Here is a 20,723-nt window from a genome sequence, read left to right as displayed (position 1 = left end):
CAACCTTTTCGGCACCAAGGACCAGTTTCATGGAAGACAATGTTTCCATGGAGCAGTGGCAGGGGAGGATGGTTCAAGTCCATTACACTCATTGTGCACTTTATTTCTATTATTATTATATTGTATATATAATGAAATAATTATACAACTCACCATAATGCAGACTCAGTGGGAGTTCTGAGCTAGAACCCTCAGATGCACAGTTTACAGTAGGGTTCAGGTTCCTATGAAAATCTAATGGTACCCCAGATCTTATATGAGGTGGAGCTCAGGCGGTGATGCAAGCCATGGGAGCGAATGTAAACACAGATGAACTTTGCTCACTTGCTCACTGCTCAGCTCCTGCTGTGCAGCCTAGTTCCTAACAGGTCATGGACCAGTGCCAGTCCACAACCCTGTGGGGATGGGGTTGGGGGGGTGGAGACCACAGTTCTTGGGAACTAAGCATGGGACCAATGGACCTCAGATCCAGGCCCTGCCTCCCCCCTACACATGCCTCATCATCAGGAAAGTTAGGAATTAAATCACAGGCCTAGGAGGGGATCCCAAGGCTTTCTCAAACCCAAGGCCTTGGGAGTTTCTCTCTCTCTGTGTTTGTAAATAGACTATTTATTGGGCACCTAGCATGTGCTAGGCACTGTGCCAAGTGCTTTCTGTCAGTGTCCTTCAAATCCCTGAGAGAAAGACTTAAGTTTTAAAAGCCAGGTATTGTGGCTCACGCCTGTAATCCCAGCACTCTGGGAGGCCAAGGTGCGTGGATTGCCTGAGCTCACGAGTTCAAGACCAGCCTGAGCCAGAGTGAGACCTCGTCTCTAAAAATAGCCAGGCATTGTGGCTGGCGCCTGTAGTCCCAGATTTTCCAGAGGCTGAGGCAAGAGAATCGCTTGAGCCCAAGAGTTAGAGGTTGCTGTGTGGTATGGTGCCAGGGCACTTTACTGGGGGCAACAAAGTGAGACTGTCTCAAAAAAAAAGAAAAGAAAAGGAAAAAAGAAAGACTAAGTTTTAAAATTTCCAAATGCCACAGACCAATAGTCTTGTAAAATATGAGAATGAGATTATCAGAAAAATCAAATTTAAAAAAAGATGTCCAAAATGTAAGCACAAGTTTGTACCCATTGAAAGCAGTGCATTGTTTCGGAGCGTTAGCAATGGTTGGTTGTGAAATTCAATGTTTGTTATCTGCATTTTACGTAGGAAGAAATAGAAGCCTGGGAGATTTGGTAACTTCCTCCAAGTTACCCCACCTGGCAAGGATTGATATTGATTGAAGTTCAGGCCCTCAGGCCATGGACCTGTCTTGCCGGTTAGTTGATACCATCGTGTTTCTTGTTCCAGGAACAGGAGGACCCCAACAAGCTGGCGACCAGCTGGCCTGACTATTACATTGACCGCATCAACTCCATGGCTGCAGTGAGTGGCTGCTCCTCTCCTGCCCTGCCCCCACCTGGAAAGGCTGTGGAGGGGAGTGACACCCCCATCCCCATCCCCTGCTACACCCACACCCAACTGCCTTTGCTGTTCCTCAAGCCCCACTCAACTGGGGCTCCACAGCTTTCCAGTTATTAAACAACATTTAATCATAATCCACCCTTCCTGTGTTCAACCTTTGAGTCCCCCAACATTTAAATATTTATTAATCCATTTGGATATTACACAGGCTTGAGAAATAGCCTGGGCCGAAAATTCTCCCTATTTCACAGATGAGGAAAGTACAGCCCAGGCCCAGAACCTGGGTCTTCTCAGAGTCTGTCTTAGTAAACCATTCCCTGAGGCCAGGTAGCCCCCAGGTCACTCCTGGGCTGAGGGTGCAGGCGGTTGGGGGACAGATGGCGCAGAGGGACCTTTGTCTCCTCCCTGCGGGCCCCTCAGATGCAGAGTCTGTATGCATTTGATGAGGAAGAGACGGAGATGAGGAACCAAGTCGTGGAAGACCTGAAGACAGCTCTCCGGACACAGCCCATGAGGTGATAACCCTGCCCCTCCTGCTGCGGCCTTCCCACTTCCTGGAACCCCGCATAGAGGCAGAGAGCTCTGCTCCCATGCGGGTCTTCCCCGGAGTCCACTTCAGCTCACCTCCCGTCCCAGCTCATCTTCCTCCTCTCCTGGAGGGCTGCAAGGGTGGAGAGCAGAGGGACATAGGAAAGTGGGTAAACCTCAGGCCCCGACGAGCTCTCTAAAGAGGAAGCAAGGGCAAGTACTTGATTTTTTTTTGAAGGAGGAACAGGAGAGTGGCCAAGCAGACAAGGTGTAGACTAGACAGAGCTTTCTGAGAATAAGGGGGAAAGGGAGAGCGCTAGCCAGGAAGGAGGTGGAGTGGGTCGAGAACCACTCCGACCTCTAGGGGGAGATGTGGTGTCTCTGGATGAGATTTGTTGTCTGGAACCTGAGTCAGGCAGGCAAGGAAAAGGGCATGGGAGTCCCAGGACCACAGGAGGACTCGCCCCACTTCCCACATCTAGTGGTGTCCTTGTGTTTGGGGCTTGCCCAGGGTGTGCTGGAATTGGCTCTTACCAGCTGGTGAAAGCCGACTGTTAAATTTTCAGCAGTTTTTTTTTTTTTTTTTGCGGGGGGGTGGGGGGTGGACAGAGTCTTACTTTGTCACCCTCAGTAGAGTGCAGTAGCATCATAGCTCACAGCAACCTCAAACTCGTGGGCTCTAGTGATCCTCTTGCCTCAGCTTCCCTAGTAGCTGAGACTACAGGCTCCAGTCACAACGCTTGGCTATATACATATATATATATATTTTTTAGAGATGGGGGTCTCACTCTTTTAGAGATGGGGGTCTCAAACCCCTGAGCTCAAGCCATCCACCAGCCTTGGCCTCCCAGTGTGCTGGGATTACGGCGGGTGAACCACTGCTTCTGCTCGCTTGTTGTACATAGCTGTGATTAAAATTTGAATTTTGAAAATTTAAGATTAAATAAATTATATCAAAACAAAGGTAACAAATGCTCATCACTGCCTAATTAGCTAATTATTTTTCTATTTTTTATAATAACATATGCTTGTGAGTTTACACCCATTGTATGTGCACGGTGGAAAGACTATGTAACAGTGTAGCTCCTCCCAACTCCATGTTCAATACCGTCATATTCATAGGTTGAAATTGGCTACGCTGGGAGTATTTATAACAAAAATAAGCAAACACTATAATCAGGCCTTTTTTCTCCCAAAAGAGCTAGTTGTTAAACATTTACCTGCTATCCATTTGACTGTGTATGTTGTCTTGACTGAGCTTTCTCCCCCATGAGACTGGAAACAGAGACCAAAGGAGATTGGGAGCACCCTAATCCTTATGGCTTTGGTAGGGGATGGGTGGGGTCGTGGTATGAAAAGGGGTGTGGAAAGGATAAGATGGTCAAGAAATAAAGGGGTTGAGGGGAGTTGACAGGTTCATTTTCCACCTCAATTCATTTTAATTTCCCTTAATAAAATTCTGATTACAGAAGTTACACATTGTCATTGTGGAAATTTTGTGGAATATAGAAAAGCACATAATAGAAAAAGTAAAAAAATCACCTAGTTTTAACTTAATTTGAGAGCATATTCTTCTATTGTTCTAGGCGTATTTTCACATTTCAATATACACACAAGTACATTTGGGATAAATGGGTTGCTTATTTATAGTGGTTCCCTTCAATCAGTAATTATTCTTCAAATTTCTAGGGTCCTCAAACTACGGCCCGCGGGCCACATGCGGTGGTGTAATTGTATTTCTTCCTATTTTGTTTTTTTAATTTCAAAATAAGATATGCACAGTGTGCATAGGAATTTGTTCATAGTTGTTTTTTTCAAACTATAGTCTGGTCCTCCAATGGTCTGAGGGACAGTGAATTGGCCCCCTGTTTAAAAAGTTTGAGGACCTCTATGTGCAGGAACACGCTGTGGATGTCTGGCACCCAGATGAAACTTACAGGCAGATTCTCAGAAGTGTCTTAAACATTAAAATAAAATAGATAAAAGGAAAAAAATAAATGAATTAAATGAAAATACAACTACCAAATATTAAAAATGTATGAGATAGTAATAAATGTGCTGATTTATGCTTTAAATAGTGAGAGCTAGCAGCAGGCCTGATAACCACCATCATTTTGAAGTACTGATGAGTCTAAATGGTATTTTGAGATACCTGCAATAACTGTAATTTGATATAAACATAACTGTGATTTCTTTGGATGATAAAAGTCACGCTAGTGCTAATACTACGGTCATTTATTACCTATAGTTAATGCTGAGAAAAATGCTAAATTTTAGTTAGAGGTAACCAAAAATAAAATGTAATTTTCTTTTCCCGTCCAGGTCCTTGGACCCCCAAATGCTATCCATTGACCCTTTAGGGGAACACAGACTCCAAGTTAAGAACCCCCAAACTAATGTTTTAATGTTTTCTGCTAATGGTGACGATAACTCTACTATTTTCTTTAGGATCCCTTGAAATGTGTCTTCCCCAGCCTTGATCTCTGGACTCAGTGATTCTGATGCCCTCCCTGCTTGGAAGTCCTCTATGTTATATAACTGTATTTCTCTTCATTCCCATCCTTCCTGGAAAGGCATCTTCAGGTTTAACAGCTGTAATGATTATCAGGATCATCCCCTTCACATACACACGATTGATTTTAGCTATGCAGCTGCCATCAATGACATGCAAATCACAGTATTTAAAATGCAAATAAGATGCGGCCTTCTGTGAGAATGATAGGATTGCAGGGCTTCATTTAAACTTTATAAATGAACTTAGCATTTAGGAGAGATAAGGTGCATGGTGGTACATGGGTAATGGGGGTAATTATTTGCAAAATGTATGCGGAATCATGCAAGTCCAACAAACCATCTTTGCTAATGGTTCTGGCTGGTAGGTTTGTGACCCGCTTCATCGAGCTTGAGGGCTTGACCTGTCTGCTAAATTTCCTCCGGAGCATGGACCATGCCACCTGCGAGAGCCGCATCCACACCTCCCTCATTGGCTGCATCAAGGCACTGATGAACAACTCCCAGGGGCGGGCGCACGTACTGGCACAGCCCGAGGCCATCAGCACCATTGCCCAGAGTCTGCGCACGGAGAACAGCAAGACCAAGGTGGCCGTGCTGGAGATCCTGGGCGCCGTGTGCCTCGTGCCCGGTGGCCACAAGAAGGTGCTGCAGGCCATGCTACACTACCAGGTGTATGCGGCAGAGCGAACGCGCTTCCAGGTGAGGGGCCAGGGCAGTGCCAGCAGAGTAGCAGGGGTGTCATACTGGGAGCATACTGGGAGTGAGGGCCTGAGGATTCTTTATAGTAAAATCTGGAGGAAAGGGGTGCATGCCTGCATTTGGAAGGTCACAGGCAGAGAGTACTGGGACCCTGAGAGCTTACCTAAGTACGCATGCGGGAACTGAAGAGCTATGAGTTTGGGTGTGAAATGGACTTGCCCTCCTCACTAGACCACAGGTTCCTGGAGGCTGGAATATGGCCTGCAGTACTTCTCAGGCTCTACATCTCTGAGCCCAGGCTTGCCTCATGATAGAGGCTCAGACAAGAATTGTTGAATTAGGCTCGGCACCGTAGCACGGTGGATACGGCACAACCACATGCATGGAGGGTGGTGGGTTTGAACCTGATCCTGGCCAGCTAAACAACTGCAGCAAAAAAATAGCTGGGTGTTGTGGTAGGGGCCTGTAGTCCCAGCTACTTGGGAGGCTGAGGCAAGAGAATCACTTAAGCCCAAGAATTGGAGATTGCTGTGAGCTGTGACACCATGGCACTCTACCAAGGGTGACATAGTGAGACTCTGTCTCAAAAAAAAAAAAAAAACACAGAATTGTTGAATTCACTATAATTCCAATTTCTAGGGTCAAGATTTTAGGCCTTGTGTCTCAGTAAGTTCCTAATGTGGGGACACTGGAATCAGCCCTCAAAGCTGAGGCCACGCTGTTCTCTACTTTTCCCTGACCTTTCCAAGAAGTTACCAATAGATGGATAAGTATTAAGTGTTTTAGCACAGTGCCTGGCAGCCTTGGTCTTTTGACATTACAAACGCTATGATTTATTTAGCACCGGTATAGGCTTTTTTTTTTTTTATTCCATAATCACACATTTTTGAGTACTCACTCTGTGCTAAAAGTGGCTTCTGATTATTTGCTGAAGATGCAAAAGGGATAAAAAGCAGTGTCTCTGCTGCCAAGGAGCTGGGCAGGGAAGACATACTAGCTATAAGCAATGCCCCAAAGGCTGGATGGAGTGCGACAGTAATGGGACTGCAGTCTAGAAGGCAAAGGAAGGGTGCCTCTAGGCAGAGGTGAGGCTTGGGGAGGTCCTGGATGGGTTGGATAGATGAGATTGCGTAGAGAAAGGGCATTCCAGGGGGTTGGAACAGTGGGAGCAAAGGCTCAGAGGCTGCACTCAGAGGGTGCTGAGCCTCCTCTGCTGCTCTGCCCTGCCTTTTCATCCAGACTCTGCTGAATGAGCTAGATCGCAGCTTGGGCCGGTACCGGGATGAAGTAAATCTGAAAACAGCCATCATGTCCTTCATCAACGCTGTCCTAAATGCTGGAGCTGGAGAGGTAAGGCGTGTTCTCCTGCCATTGCTGTTGCCTGACTTTCTGGACCTGAGTAAGAGTGTTGAGTGTGAGTGCTGCCTGGTGAAATGGCAGAGAGAAGGGGCCAAGGCACCTGGTTGGTGTGTCTGCCACTATTGCCATCGTCTTTAAGTGGCCTTTACCACCTCTTGCCTTCTTCACTTGGGGCCAATAAAGAATTGCATGTTGTGGAACTTGCTGTCACCAGGCAGTGTCTTGTCTGCCAGACGTGGACGGCAAGCACCCACGGCCTGTCTTATCGGTGGCTCTTTGAAGTTGTGGCGAAGCCTAATTCCTGCTTGGCTTCCCCATACAATTCTTTTTGATTTTACCTAAACCCAGGAGAGCACCTGGGGAGTTTCCCACTCAGATAGTATCATGCGTGGTGAGTTCCCCAGACAGCTCCCAAGCTAGGCTGGTTGAAGGTGGCTCAGGGTGGTGTGTTATTGACGGGGAGAGGACAAGTTTGGGGCCCTCTTTCTAGAGCCCTGCTTCTGAGCTGGCCTCTGGTTGGCTGGTCATACTTCTCTTGCCCCTTCTGTTAGAAGGGGCAGCTTCTGCTTTCCCTTCTTTGGGCATCAGAATGAGATTCTCAGACTATAAAAATGGCAACATTAGAAGAACTTGGAGAGCAGGAGAATTTCCCAAATTCTAAGGCAATCAGACGTCCTGTGCAAGTTCAACTTGAAGAATAAAAGGGGCCAAAGGGGCAATTCAGTGATCTCTGTTTCCATCTTTTCTTCCAAGATACTTTTTTTTTTTTGCAGCCACTCCTGATGACCAGGGTTAGGTGCAGTGGGTTGTGGAAAGGGTCTGTCCCTAAGATGCTGACATGACCTTTATCAGTGCCAGCTATTTGTAGCTGGTGGCTATTCTGATTGATTGGTAACACACCCTTGTGGGCAGGTAGTGTTGTGTCCATTTTACAAATGATAAAAATTAAAGCTTTCCCAAGGTAGTAAGTGGCAGAGCAGGGTTTGAACCAAGATCTATCTGATTCCAAAGCTTGTGCTCCATATTCCTCTAAAACATTGCTTTTTAATGACCAAAGACTAAGAGAAAACCAGCAAGGGGGTTGAAGGAAATGAGGCAGGTGACCTAAAATAGAGATAGTAAGGACAAGGATGTCTCCCCTCTTCCCTACTGCCCCTGTTCTTTCTTGGAACTCTGGAACTTGAAGCAACTTCAGGGGTGTTTACTGCAAAACATGTGGTGGGACCAGGGCAGGGTGGTGAAGAGGAACTATTGTGGAAACTGTGAAAGTGAATTTGATCCTCCCTTGGTGTTCCCCAGGATAACCTGGAGTTCCGCCTACATCTACGGTATGAGTTCCTGATGCTGGGAATACAGCCTGTGATCGACAAACTCCGGCAACATGAGAATGCCATCCTGGACAAGTAAGGCCCAACCCTCCCATGCCTGCTGCAGGCCTGTGGGGACAGTGCCTCAGTGGGGACAGTCAGGACCTTTGTGAAGTCTGCCCTTCTCACGGAGCCCACCTGCCATAGCCAGCATAGCTCCAGAATCAGCAATGTGTGGGCAGGCATGCCCCCCTGTCCTCTTAGCTGAACTTCCTGTCTCATCTCTGGTGTTATCCACAGGTGAACCCGGCAGTCCTCAACCGTGGCTGTGCTGCCCCCTGGGGGGCATTTGGAAATATGTGGGTGTTTAGTTTCCACACTGGTTTATGGGGGGCAATAGTTGTTGGGGGCCTGAAATGCTAAATGTTCTGTGGTATCTTTCCTGCTTAATAGAGAAGGGCCCCGCCCAAAGTGCCTACCTTACAGCCCTGTAGCAAAGGGCATGATTCAATTCCTACGTGACACCGTGAGATCCCTCAATTCTGTCCCTTCAGTGCAGGTTATTTTTTTATCCTGGGTTTTAAGGGATAAGATGGTTCCTCTTGAGGGAGTAGCGGGTGAGTGTGCAGGTGGGGATAGAAAAAGAGGAGAAATTGATTTTGAAAGCTGACTCTAGGGCAGGATGAGAACATAGGGGAAGGTAGCTATAGGGCAGTGGTCCTTGACTGAGGGGGTTTTATCCCCCAGCTGAAACTGGGCAATGGCTGCAAACATTTTTGACTATCACACTGGCAGACACTAAGAATGCTCCTAAACACCCTACAAATTACAGGTCAGACTCCCATAATCAAGGATCATCCAGCCCTAAATATCAATAATGCCAAAACGGAGAAACCCAACCTAAAGTGAAGGGATCTTGAGCTGGCCTTCCTGAGGAGGGTCATGGGATCTTATAAAGGAGGCAGAATGTTTTTTCTGGTTTTTTTCTTGGGATCCCTGATAAAGCTTTCAGATTTATTTGGTGGAAGGATTGAAGGGGCTGAAACCCTCCACCAGGGATGTCCAGGCTATAATGTCTACTCCCTCTATTTCTCCATCCTTTGTAGGCATTTAGACTTCTTTGAGATGGTCCGGAATGAAGATGACCTGGAGCTAGCCAGGAGGTTTGACATGGTGAGGAGCCATGAGCTGGAGCAATTGCAGGAGGGCCCCTCCGGGGTGGGGAGCGGCACAGCCACTTCTCTATACCCTGTGCTCGGGTGGGGCCGGTGCAGGCTCGGTTCCCTAGTGGGCACCCCCATGGCCAGGTCCTGTGTGTGAGTCAGAGTTCACCAGGGAAACATACCCAGTAGTGTAGCTGCAGAGAGCAAGGGAGATAGAAGGATGAGAGGGCACTTATTAGGGGAATTGGCTCACATAATTTTAGAGGCTGAGAAGTCCTGTGATTGGCCATCTGTGAGCTGGGAACCAGGGAGCCAGTAGTGTAATTCTGTCCAAGCTTGAAGGCCAGATAGTCTGAGGGACCACTGGTGCAAGTTCCAAAGTCCAAAGACCAGAGAACCTAGAATTCTGATTCCAAGGGCAGGAGATAAAGGCTGCCCCAGTTTTCCAGGAGAGACAGAGAGAATGAATTCTCCTTTCCTTTTCTTTATACTCTATCTGGATTGGGTGAGGATAGATCTTTACTCAGTGCACTGATTCAAATGCCAGTCTCTTTTAGAAACACCCTCACAAATGCACCCAGAAACAATCTGTAGGGGCATTCCTACAGCTGTAGGGGCATTCCTTAAGCCAGTCAAGATGACACACACAATTCACTGCTTCGTCCTGCTCTGGAGCCCTGGAAGTATGCTGGCTCTAGTAGCCTCCCCTACTAAGGCATTTGCCCCAGGGGACACAAGAACAGGAATCCCCCCCTCCCCCCAAAAGAGAAAGTTCTTGTTAATATGATTAGTCTCAAATACCTCTCCTGGGCTGACTTTGCCCCTGCCTTCCAGCAATTTCCCGAGTCACCTCTCCTTATCCCTAATCAGCTCATGCTTAGCAAACCAAACTGTATTTTCATTTTAGCCTTAGCAACCCTGAAAACACACAACTCAGCTGCTTAAATATTGCATTATAAAACCCCTATCCAAATAGAAACCCACTTTTGGACGGTGCTTAAGTCACCAAGTGCCATCCCATTATATTTTCACAGGAGCCTTAGATTTGTAGAAAAAGAAACTGCGTTTAGTGAGGATAAGCAGCTTACCTGTTGTCATACAACTAGAGAGTACATCTGGGATTTGAACCTGCTGCTGTACCTATGCCAGCTGCTGCCTGCTACTTTGAATCATCTCTGCCCCCCACTTCCTTCCCTTAGTTTGGATCAGGCATTCTCAGCAAGGGGAAAACATCTAGATACAATTTTTGTTCTCAAAGCTGATGTGAAGGGATGCCATTGGCCTCTGATGGGCCAGGAATGCTGCTAGACACCCTGTAGTACACAGGACAGCCTGGACCAGAGGGACAGGAAGGAAAGCTGTCCTCAGAGATGGGGCTCAGTGGATGGAAACGGCCCACTCTCCCTAGCTCTGTCTGTTCACTGTGCCTTTCTCGCCCCAGGTCCACATCGACACAAAAAGTGCTTCCCAGATGTTTGAGCTGATCCACAAGAAACTGAAGCATACTGAGGCCTACCCTTGCCTGCTCTCTGTCCTGCACCACTGCCTGCAGATGCCTTGTGAGTTCCCTGCACTTGCCACACCTCTCAGCTGCGCCTGCACCCTGGCTCTGGGCAGGCTGACATGAGGCTTCGGCACCTCCCTGGATTTGGGAGTCTGACTACATCTCTCTCGGAGTCACCCTTGGGAGACCAGGCTGGATGACTAAGGCCCTGGCTCTTCCCTCTGTCCTAGGAGTCAGGACCTCCACTGTCATCTGGAGAAGGAGCTGGGGGCTTGGCTCGGAGCAACTCGCACATCCTAATCTAACAAGCAGTAATTTGATCATTGAAAAATCAAACAGCTCTGGCTATGAGCTCATGACAGGGAAGTGATCAGTTCTCTTAGAGAGCTCTAAGAAGAAGTTGTGTGCTTGGGGGAGTAGCACAGATGTGGAATGAGCATGCCTTTTTTTTTTTTTTTAAGGTTTTACCTACTCCTCCGTCTAGTCCTTGCTGGCTTCCACCCTGACATCCCTACCTCTCCCCACAAACCCCAATGCCAGCATGGACAAGAGCACATGGCTCAGTTCTTAAGATCCAGGTGTATGCAGTGATTGAATAAATTATATGTAATTGCTAACAGCCACCACAGAATACAATTTGAAATGAGTTTTAACTCATTTAGAACTTAGGATCTGCACAAAAGAGAAAATTTTTGAAAGCTCGTATGGTTTACCATAATGGTCGACCCAGCTAGACTCTCCTTAGTAGTGAAGATGGTACCAGCAATCATGGTGATAGTAAAGACAACTATGATTTATTGTGTGACAACTCTGGGCCCGGCATGATGGGAGGTCCTTCAGCATGTCATCTCTGAACCTCAGAGTGACCTACGGAGTGCACCTTGTTGTCTCCAGTTTACCGTGAGGCTGAAAAGTTCTTTACCACCAGAGGGATTTTTGTTTCTTTGGGGTCAAGGGTTTAGATAAATCATGTTCTACCTCTATGAGCAGTGGTCTGGCTTTATGCTATTTTCCTGGGGGGAAGGTAAATGGAAAACTCTGTCCTTTTGCAATGCATGTGTCAGTGGAATGGTGGAAAGGGGCTAGTGCGATGGACCAGGAAGCTGTCATTTCTCCAAAACTCAGCCGGGAAGGTCTTCGTGGAAGACAAGGAAGTCCCCTGGGAAACCTGACACCTTTTGCTCCCAGGGGTTCTTGTTTTGATGTTCCATGGACAGTGTGAATGGGCCCCTCTATGAGTTCTGCCCCCAAATCAGGCTTTTGCAGACCTGATCTTCCACCTATAGGCATTATGGTTTGACTTTGATACCAGGATTGCATTGGTTGGCTTTGTATGGTGGTTGGTCAGTCAAGACAAGTGTTCTTGGATCAAGAACCAAGAACAGAGAGCTTGTGGCTATCACATAAAAAGGAAGTTCATGTTCAGCCAGACTGTCATTAGAGAGGATGAGAGGGGGGCCCTGTGAGATCACACACAACACACAATGCCTTTGTCTTCATAGTTCAAGGTCGCCACAAGAAATTTCCACAAGAAATCTTCTCAGGTTCCAATAAGTACTTCCCTAACTCATTTTGACTTTCAGTGCACACCTGTAATCAGCCTCCATTCATCTTTCTCTGTATAGCAATAGTGTAGATAATCCTAAAATCTTTTTTTTCTTAATTTCCCTGGAGACCTCATTATTCAGCATGTAATATTTTGAAGCAGGTGTTTTTTATAGATAATGTAAAAAGCAATTTCCATTCCCAGGGCATAGCATACCCCGGGTCCAAACAGGGAAGAAAGGCAGCCAGAAAGATTTCAGGAGAAATATACCCAGTGTCAGGGTGGGGGAGGTGGTTGACACCTTCACAGAAGGTCCCTTGCAGATAATCGGGAGATAACTGGATTAGAGAGTTGATATTATCAGCAATGGTGCTGCCTAGTCCATTAGACCAGGAGTTCACTGTAGGTGGGGAAGGGCAGGGCACCTGGAATTGAGGGGTTCAGTAAGGACATGGTGCCTGTCCTCCCCCAGACAAGCGGAATGGTGGCTACTTCCAGCAGTGGCAGCTCCTGGACCGTATCCTCCAGCAGATCGTCCTCCAGGATGAGCGGGGTGTGGACCCCGACCTGGCTCCCTTGGAGAACTTCAACGTGAAGAACATCGTCAACATGTGAGCAATGGCCAGCCTTGGTTCTGTCTTCCTCCACCTTCCTCTTCACTCTCCACTCTTATCCCACCAGGGAAACCTCAGCTCCCTTTCTCAACCCAGACACCCCAAAAGGGTCTTGAAGGGCATGGGCTAATAGAATTCTCTGAGCCTATTGGAAGGTTTAAATTTGAGTAGCCTCATGCCATGTGGCTGGTGATTGCTGTGATGGATGGCACAGATGTGTAGGGCATGCACCCAATTCTTAATGATCTATGGCATGCATTGAATAGAGGGGAAATGTAAACCCATTACAGCAAACTGCAGTGTATGTACTAATTCCATTCCTTTAGCTCCTTCTTGTATGGCCAATGAGCTAAGAATAGCTTTTACATTTTAAACAACCAAAAAAATGCAGGGTTATGTGACAGAGACTGTACATGGTATGTAAAACTGCAGTAGTTGCTCTGGCCCCTTGTGGAAAGTTTGTGGACCACTGACACAGAGCGTGGCCATTTGATCACAGTCTACTGGAGGAGTTTGTCAGAGCCCAAGGCCTACTGGCATATCATCGCATACTGACCCTGGATGTACAGAAACTCCGAGAAACAGGTTTAAATTCGCATCAATTAAAAAATATGACCTTATATTAATGCACTATTAATTGTAAACTTTTACTTAACTGTCAATATGAGCTTGAGCCAATTGCCCTTAAGGCGGTAAGTTGGCTTGCAATAATTCACTATATTGAACTTCAAAGCCAAGAAGAAAATGACGTTTTGGCTATTCTTGCTACTGTTTTCACTTGCATAAATAATTAGATGTTGATGTAGTGGAAATCTTAAGTGGTACGTTGGACGAATGCAACCAGTAAAGTAATGGGAAGGCAGCTTTAGTTTGATTTTCTACTAATTCTTTACACTATTTAGAGGGGAATCTTTTCGATAGTCAGACAATGAAAACTCAGGTCCAGTGAAGTTTTCGCTCCTTCTTGGGTAATACAGGGTGTCCCAAAAGTCACCATACATAGGAAAAATGGGAAATTGTAGCTAACTGTACCTTTATTTACAAAATATTCATTACAAAATTTTGCAAAATATTTACAAAATATTCTCTACATGTTGGCCACCTCTTCGTAAGATTTTGTAATGAATATTTTGTAAATAAAAGTACACTTAGCTACAATTTCCCATTTTTTTCTATCTATGGGTATTTTAGGGGTGACTTTTGGGACACCCTGTAGAAGTCCTAAAATCACTTCAAGCTGCAACATAGCCTCAAGTCTACAACTAGGAGGACTAGTGCCAGATGTGAAGCAAACATTTTGACTTGGGTTAGCCTTCGGTCTTTCTCTGCCCCCACGGTGGGAAGGGTGCATGGGTGTGTACGTACACGTGTGATATCTGCCTGCTTTTCTCTGTTCTGTTTCTCCTCTGACCCCGGTCCTACCCCACCCTTCCACTAGCTAACCAGTTTCTGAACCCCTCAGCCTAGGCACAAGAAGAAGGGGAAAGGTCTTACTTGATCAGATAATTTAGTAAACAGGCTTCTTGCTCTCCAGGCTTGGCACATGGGTAAAGACCTCAGTGTTCCTGGAATTTCCAAAGTTCCTGATGGGTGCCTCTTGCCATAGAATCCAGCTCACTGGCCGTGCAAGATTTTTTTCCAGCTGGTGATTGTCTCTATCACCTCTAGTTCACTGGCGATACAGTATGTACAGGCGCATAGTGCACATGCTGCCAGTTTTCTCCCAGGAGCACCCCTGGGACAGGACTTACGATAGCTTCAGCTCAGTTCCTCCATCAGGCTCCCATTGGGCCCATAGCAGTCTCCTATACCAACAAACTCTAGGAGTGCCTGCAGGTCCCAGCATAGCAGTGCTCCCATAGCCCCTGGATTTGCTTGGCCTTGGGTCAGACCCAGGTTTATGCTGATTTGTTCCCAATTTCAGGGAATAAGGGTCACAACCCCTGGGGTGGGCCCAAAGGAACCCCTTCCCTGGATGGTGGTGAAGGAGGTAGCGCGTCGGGGGTGACAGCCATGACTCTCTCCAGAGAAGTCTCTACATAAAACACACACCTCCCCTGTACTCTGCCCCCGCCTTATACCCTTGATATGGTTGAGGACACCAAGAGTCCTGTATCTGACTCTTCCACATTTCCAGATTTACAAAAGAAATGATTATTGCAATCCACTTTGGGATTTCACCTCTCTTATGCCTTGGTGTCAAGGTACAAGCTCATCTTCAACACCCTGTTCCAAGAATTTGACGTGAACGAGGCCTTCTTGTGTTTCAGGGCATTGCACTCATTCTGTATTTTTGGTGGGGTCGTCCATTTCACTTGTTCTTGTACACTGGGCTTTGGAAGCTAGGACCTTGGTAGGGCCAGTATTTTGATCTCTCTCAAATGAAAACCTATTTTTAGGTACAAGTCAGATAATGTAGGGAAACTTGTGATTCAGTTCTAGTTCTAACATTAATTATTTTCACCCCCTGGTATGGTCTCAGTAACCTGAGTACTTTAACTGTATTATCACACAGGGGCTGAATTATAAGGTATCTCAGGGTCCTTTTAGATCTGGCCACCCACACAGACACATACTGTGAACTGGGTGGGGATAGGGACCTGGAGATCAGGGTACCCAGGTGGGGATAGAGAGATGACATGTGTTCTGGGGAGCTGCGAGCCAGCAGTCAACAACTACATTGCCCCTTCCCCCTGTTCCCCAAAGGCTCATCAATGAGAACGAAGTGAAACAGTGGCGTGACCAGGCAGAGAAGTTCCGGAAAGGTGAGGGGGTCTGTGTAAACCTGCTGCGCGCTCCACACCCCTCCCCTACTTTCCTCTCCTGGGTGGGGCGCACACACTCACCCTCTGTGCCCCATCTGCTCTCCTGTCCCACCCTCTTCCAGAACACACAGAGCTGGTGAGCCGGCTGGAGAGGAAGGAGCGGGAATGTGAAACAAAGACGGCGGAGAAGGAAGAGATGATGCGGGCGCTGAACAAAATGAAGGACAAGCTGGCCCGGGAGTCCCAGGAGCTGCGCCAGGCTCGGGGACAAGTGGCAGAGCTGGTGGCCCAGCTCAATGAGCTCTCAGTACGCAGGCACCCTCCCCCTTTTACAGAGTTGAGTTTGGCTTCAGGACAGGGTATGCAGAGCGGGTTTTCCAAGAGGCTAAGGACCCCAGCAAGAGGGAGAGGAGAGAGGAGGCCCTCCGGCCAGGATAGAAGAAACCCCTGGGCTGTATGGGTGGCACTTTTGTGTTAATTAGAAAATGTAATTTCCCCTGCTTCTGCGTGTGACACTGTCACAGGAAGCACAGCTTGGAAAGCAGAGCGCAGGTGGGGGTTGGCTCCCCTTCTCCCTCCTCTGGAGGCCCTTGTGCACTCAGTAGCCTGTACAACTGTATGCATCAATCCTGCTGCTGCATGGCGGTGCCTGTGACCCTGTGTGTATGTGTGTGACCATATGTGTTTCCTGTCTGTGGTGGTTTGCGTTCTGGATGTTTGAGTGTAGAGAGAGAATAGGGCTCAGTGCATGTGGGAGGTGAGAGAAGCACATGGGGTTTGGTATAATGGAGAATAGAGTAAGGGAGGGAACGGTGGTGGGGACCTAAATGGCATCAGTGCTAATGGCTTTATCCTTCCGATTTTTCTGTCTCCTCACAGACAGGCCCTATATCCTCCCCGCCTCCCCCTGGGGGCCCACTGACCTTGTCTTCCTCGATGATAACCAGTGACCTGCCTCCACCCCCACCTCCTCTTCCCTTTGCCTGCTGCCCTCCACCCCCACCCCCTCCCCTTCCACCTGGGGGGGCTCCTACTCCCCCAGGTGCCCCACCTTGCTTTGTGGGCCCGTCCCTCCCTCAGGACCCCTACACCAGCAGTGATATCCCTCTCAGGAAAAAGCGTGTCCCCCAGCCTTCCCACCCGCTGAAGTCCTTCAACTGGGTCAAGCTGAATGAGGTGAGTGGCCAGGAAGGGGCCAGCAGGTGGGCTCTCCTACAGCAGGGGCCCCTTCACCGGTGGGTAAGGGCAGTCGGTCTGGACACAGAAGAGGGGTTTGCTGTGCTGGGCAGCTCACTGTCCACTGGGGTGATCATCTACATTGGGAGAGATGCTTGGCGTGTGGCAATGCACACATGGACAAAGTCACCTAAAATGGAATTTGTGTGAGCTGAGGGTGAATGGAGTCACAGAAACAGATAAGGCAAGGGCTGGGCCGGAATTTCAAGGACAGGGTCAATTTGAGGAGAAAGGTGGGAAAATAGGCAAGAGCTTGGGGCAAGGTCCATGTCTTGGTAAAGATCAGGGCAATGTGTCTGAAGGACTGAAGCCTGATGTCAGGGTGTGTCTGTTCTGACATCCTCCTGGGGGAGCACACACTGGGAACTCCAGGCCAGCAGAGAGAGGCCTTCTGAGTATGCCCACCGGGATCACCAATCCAAGGCCCACATGTGGGAGCTGATTCCTCCACTAGACTCTCGTGAGCACAGAGCAGATGCCCTGACTCCACGAGGCCCCTAGTAATGGAAGGCCAGGCCCAGCTGCCTGCCTCTGCTTCTGTGCCTTGGCAAGTCCCAGGGGCTTTGTCCTTGAGGTAAATACTCACACGGCAACTGGTTTCAGTTGGCCTGACTCACACCCACACATTCACAGCAGCTACGCAGACACCCCTTCAGAACTGGGCCTGATAGATCCCCTCTGGCCTTGTTAGATGGATCTGTTGGACTATGGGGAGTTCATAACTGCACCATTCTGTGCGAGCTTCAGTGAGTTCAAAGTGGGGGGGAGAAGTGAGACTGCTGCGTAGTGGCTAGCTGCTGGTCAGGTGCCTCCTGCTAATGGAAGGCCAGCCTGTCAGTCTGATGGCTGCTGAATGTGGAGCTTCACGATGGGGGGTTGGGATGCATAATAATAAAAGGTAAGAGATGACATTGCCCTGTCAGAGCTTAGGCTCTGCCAAAACAGGAAGTGTGTCCAAGGAGACACACAGAGACCCGGCAGAAGGGTTGAGAGAAAGGTTCTTACCTCCATCCAAACTGAGTTTGGTTTTAAATAACTAGCTGCGTGCACTGCGTAAACTACTCATCTTGTCTGCACCTCAGTCTGCTCACCTGGGAATCATGTCCAGGATTTCTTCTACCTCTGGTTTTATAATCCAGGTGGAAAGATGAAATGTGAATACAGCCCATTCATAATTTCCTGAGTCTCTGATAACCTCTCCAATCTAAATCATTGAAGTTTTAGAGCCACCTGTTAGCAGCATTTTGAAACAAGATGATGTAAAGTTTGCGACAACCGCACTGTACAGTTGTGCCCTGCGGATGCACATGGCCACAGGATGAGGTAGAAAGGCCACCTGCGTACAAGCAGACAAACAGCTCTGCAGAACCGATGTTCATGATTAGAAACGACATATATTTTATTGTGGCAAAAAGAGAAATAACATCGTTTATCTCCTATACTCACAATATATAATAAGATTTCAAAAATGTAATGAGAAGTTATCAGGTGTGTCATTCATTAAGTAAGACAAGACAGGGCAACTAATATTTTTGCACCATTTTCATCATGTGCAGCTTTGTGCTTAGGGTTTTTTCCAAGGTCAAACAATAGGAAAGTCTATACAAATTCCCAGAGCAGGCCCGAGTTTGATTCCTAGACTGTAAAGTGTATGTTTGGTGGACACTTGTAGAAGTTGCAGATTTTCTCAGCAGAAGTAGGGTGGAGGGGCATTGAATAATATTTGAGAACTTATTCTTTGAGTCCCAAGCCTTTGACTGTGTGATGGGCAGGTTATTGAGCCATTTGGACTTCAGGTTTCTGATCTGATCTGAAGTAATAATAATCTCCACCTCAAAGGATTGCTGTAAGGATTAATTCACTTAATACCTATAAGTACTTAGAACAGTGGGTGGCATATGGAAAGTCTTAACTAATAATTATATTAGATTAGTTATTATTCTGGCCCTACCATGTATGTTTAAGTAGGTTGTTTCACTTAATCCTCACGTCAGCTCAGTGAGACTCAGTTTCTTTCCTTGTGCCCTGGGAAAGGATAGTACCCCTTCATTCACCCACAGTCCCTCACAATGGCACAGCTGGGAGCGTCAGCCCCTGGGGCCTGCCCGACCCCACAGGCAATCTTCTATGAGGGAAACAGAATGAAATGTGTTTTGGAGAAAGATTTCTCTGGCATGTAAAGGCTATCTCTGCAGGGGTGGGGGTGGGGGGGAAGTCCCAGGAGTCTAGACAGGAGATGATGGGCTCTTGGCTAGAGTCATGGAAAATTAAATTTGAGAATTATTACACAAAGTGGGCATATCAGGGTGACGTGGTGAAAGCTAGGATGGGGGGACTATCAGAAACAGACCCACCTCTCTCTGGCTGCAGACGGCAGGTATACCTCCTCGAAGAGCCTTGAGTCCTTCTCTGGCAAATGTAGGGAAGCTGGGGGTGGCGGGGGAGGGCAGTGTTTGGGAAGAAGCGAGAGAGAGCCAGGGTGCTCAGCTTGCTGTCTCGTGAGCAAATTCTTCCCAGCGCGAACCATCCAGCTGTCTCCTTCTACTTCTAGCCCTTTCCTTCTCTCCTCGGCCTCACCATGGATAAAGATGAGGATGGGAAGCTTTATCTCTGTGGGCTGTTCTCTCCCCACCTCCACCCCAGGCCGAGAGGTAGACAGAGGTCTCCGTGCAGAGTAGACTCTGGGTCCCGCAGCCCCTCCCTGCCCCAGCAAGCCTCCTACCTGCCTCCCCCATTCCATCCCCTTCCCATCTCCTCTCTGCCTCCCATGTTCCCCCGCCAGGGAGCCTAACTTCTGTCCCCATCCTGTTTCCTCTCCCGTGCATGCGCATGTGTGTGAGCGTACACGCACACACGCACTCAGAGCAGTTGTTTCTGCCCTGAAAAGAATGCGTCTGTGTTGGGGTTGGCCAGTTGCCTGTATCCCTCGCTGCTCTGAGCTTCCCAGCCCCGCATTCCACAAGAGGGTCCCTGGCCTTCAGAAGGCCACAGGAATGTCCCCACCCCCCGACTCTGGCCTAGCCTCCCCTTTCCAGAGTTTAAGAAAATAAAAGTGAGTGAAAGGTATGTTTCTCTCTCTGAGTCTTGCTGGAAAGTAGGGAGAAGGAGGGAGAGGCATAAAGTAGGTTCCCCAGCTACCCTCTGGGCGCCACAAGCTCTGGATGAGGTGAGGGTTCCCAGGAGGAGAGAGCTGGAACACTTCTGCTGTCTGTGCCCCGAGCCCAGATCCTGTCCTCACTGGTAGGATCAGTAGCTGCGTCACTGGTGTGGCTTTGTCTCTGGTTTTTCTTGGCTTGGCTTCCAGCTCCTCTCCAGACCCCAATGCAAGGTTCCTACACAGAGGAAAGGCAACAGGGCCATCCTGATCGTAAAGGATGGGGACTCCTTTCCTGGGTTGGCCTGCAGGGAAATTGTGGCAGAGTCATGTAGTCTGAGCAGAATTACTGCAGGTGCCAGGTGTCCCAGCCTTTGGCATTTGTCCACTTTCTGGGAATCTGGGAAGGTGGGAGGAAGACCCTTGAGAGAATAAACGACCACCCCTGCCCTGTAGGGAGGATCTCTGTGGAGCACCCTGAGAACGCTGCCTCTGTCTCTTTCTCACCCTCTTTCTCACCACCCACCCATCCCTCCAGCACTTCCAGTGATTTCAGGAACATGCTACGTAGGCCCCACACAACAGGGAGGAGGAAGAGGAGGCTGGTTCTGGCCTCCTCCCTGGAGCAGAATTGAAGAGGGTGGAGGTTGAGGGGAGAAAGTGACTCCTGGAAGGTCTGAAATCCTGGTTGTTGTAATATGTGCAGTTGGGGAGTTGGGGTCAGGTGGGATTGGGGAGGCACTGGCATGTCTATAATGAAGGGGTTGGGTCAACCATGGTAACAGCTCCCTACCCTGAATTGTAGGAGCGTGTCCCTGGCACTGTATGGAATGAGATTGATGACATGCAGGTATTTCGGATTCTGGACCTAGAGGATTTTGAAAAAATGTTTTCAGCTTATCAGAGGCACCAGGTAAGACCCTGCCCCCTCTTGCCTCTTAGGCC

At 48.2% G+C, this 20,723-nt stretch overlaps 1 protein-coding gene across 4 annotated transcripts in view; it reads left to right on the top strand.

Moving 5' to 3' along the window:
* Nucleotides 1-20,723, top strand: part of DAAM2 (dishevelled associated activator of morphogenesis 2) — a 107,933-nt gene that overhangs the window by 66,883 nt on the left and 20,327 nt on the right. For all 4 annotated transcript variants that reach the window (XM_053601175.1, XM_053601176.1, XM_053601178.1 and 1 more), the window contains exons 4-15: nucleotides 1,336-1,410; nucleotides 1,870-1,964; nucleotides 4,857-5,190; nucleotides 6,430-6,540; nucleotides 7,849-7,952; nucleotides 8,963-9,029; nucleotides 10,461-10,578; nucleotides 12,542-12,680; nucleotides 15,390-15,448; nucleotides 15,571-15,755; nucleotides 16,328-16,624; nucleotides 20,584-20,691. In XM_053601175.1, the coding sequence (XP_053457150.1) occupies nucleotides 1,336-1,410; nucleotides 1,870-1,964; nucleotides 4,857-5,190; nucleotides 6,430-6,540; nucleotides 7,849-7,952; nucleotides 8,963-9,029; nucleotides 10,461-10,578; nucleotides 12,542-12,680; nucleotides 15,390-15,448; nucleotides 15,571-15,755; nucleotides 16,328-16,624; nucleotides 20,584-20,691 (1,692 nt within the window). The remainder of the gene's footprint in view (nucleotides 1-1,335; nucleotides 1,411-1,869; nucleotides 1,965-4,856; nucleotides 5,191-6,429; nucleotides 6,541-7,848; nucleotides 7,953-8,962; nucleotides 9,030-10,460; nucleotides 10,579-12,541; nucleotides 12,681-15,389; nucleotides 15,449-15,570; nucleotides 15,756-16,327; nucleotides 16,625-20,583; nucleotides 20,692-20,723) is intronic.

The sequence above is a fragment of the Nycticebus coucang genome, chromosome 9 (assembly GCF_027406575.1).
Source record: "Nycticebus coucang isolate mNycCou1 chromosome 9, mNycCou1.pri, whole genome shotgun sequence".
Classification (NCBI taxonomy): Eukaryota; Metazoa; Chordata; class Mammalia; order Primates; family Lorisidae; genus Nycticebus; species Nycticebus coucang.
This window is presented reverse-complemented; position numbering and strand designations above follow the sequence as displayed.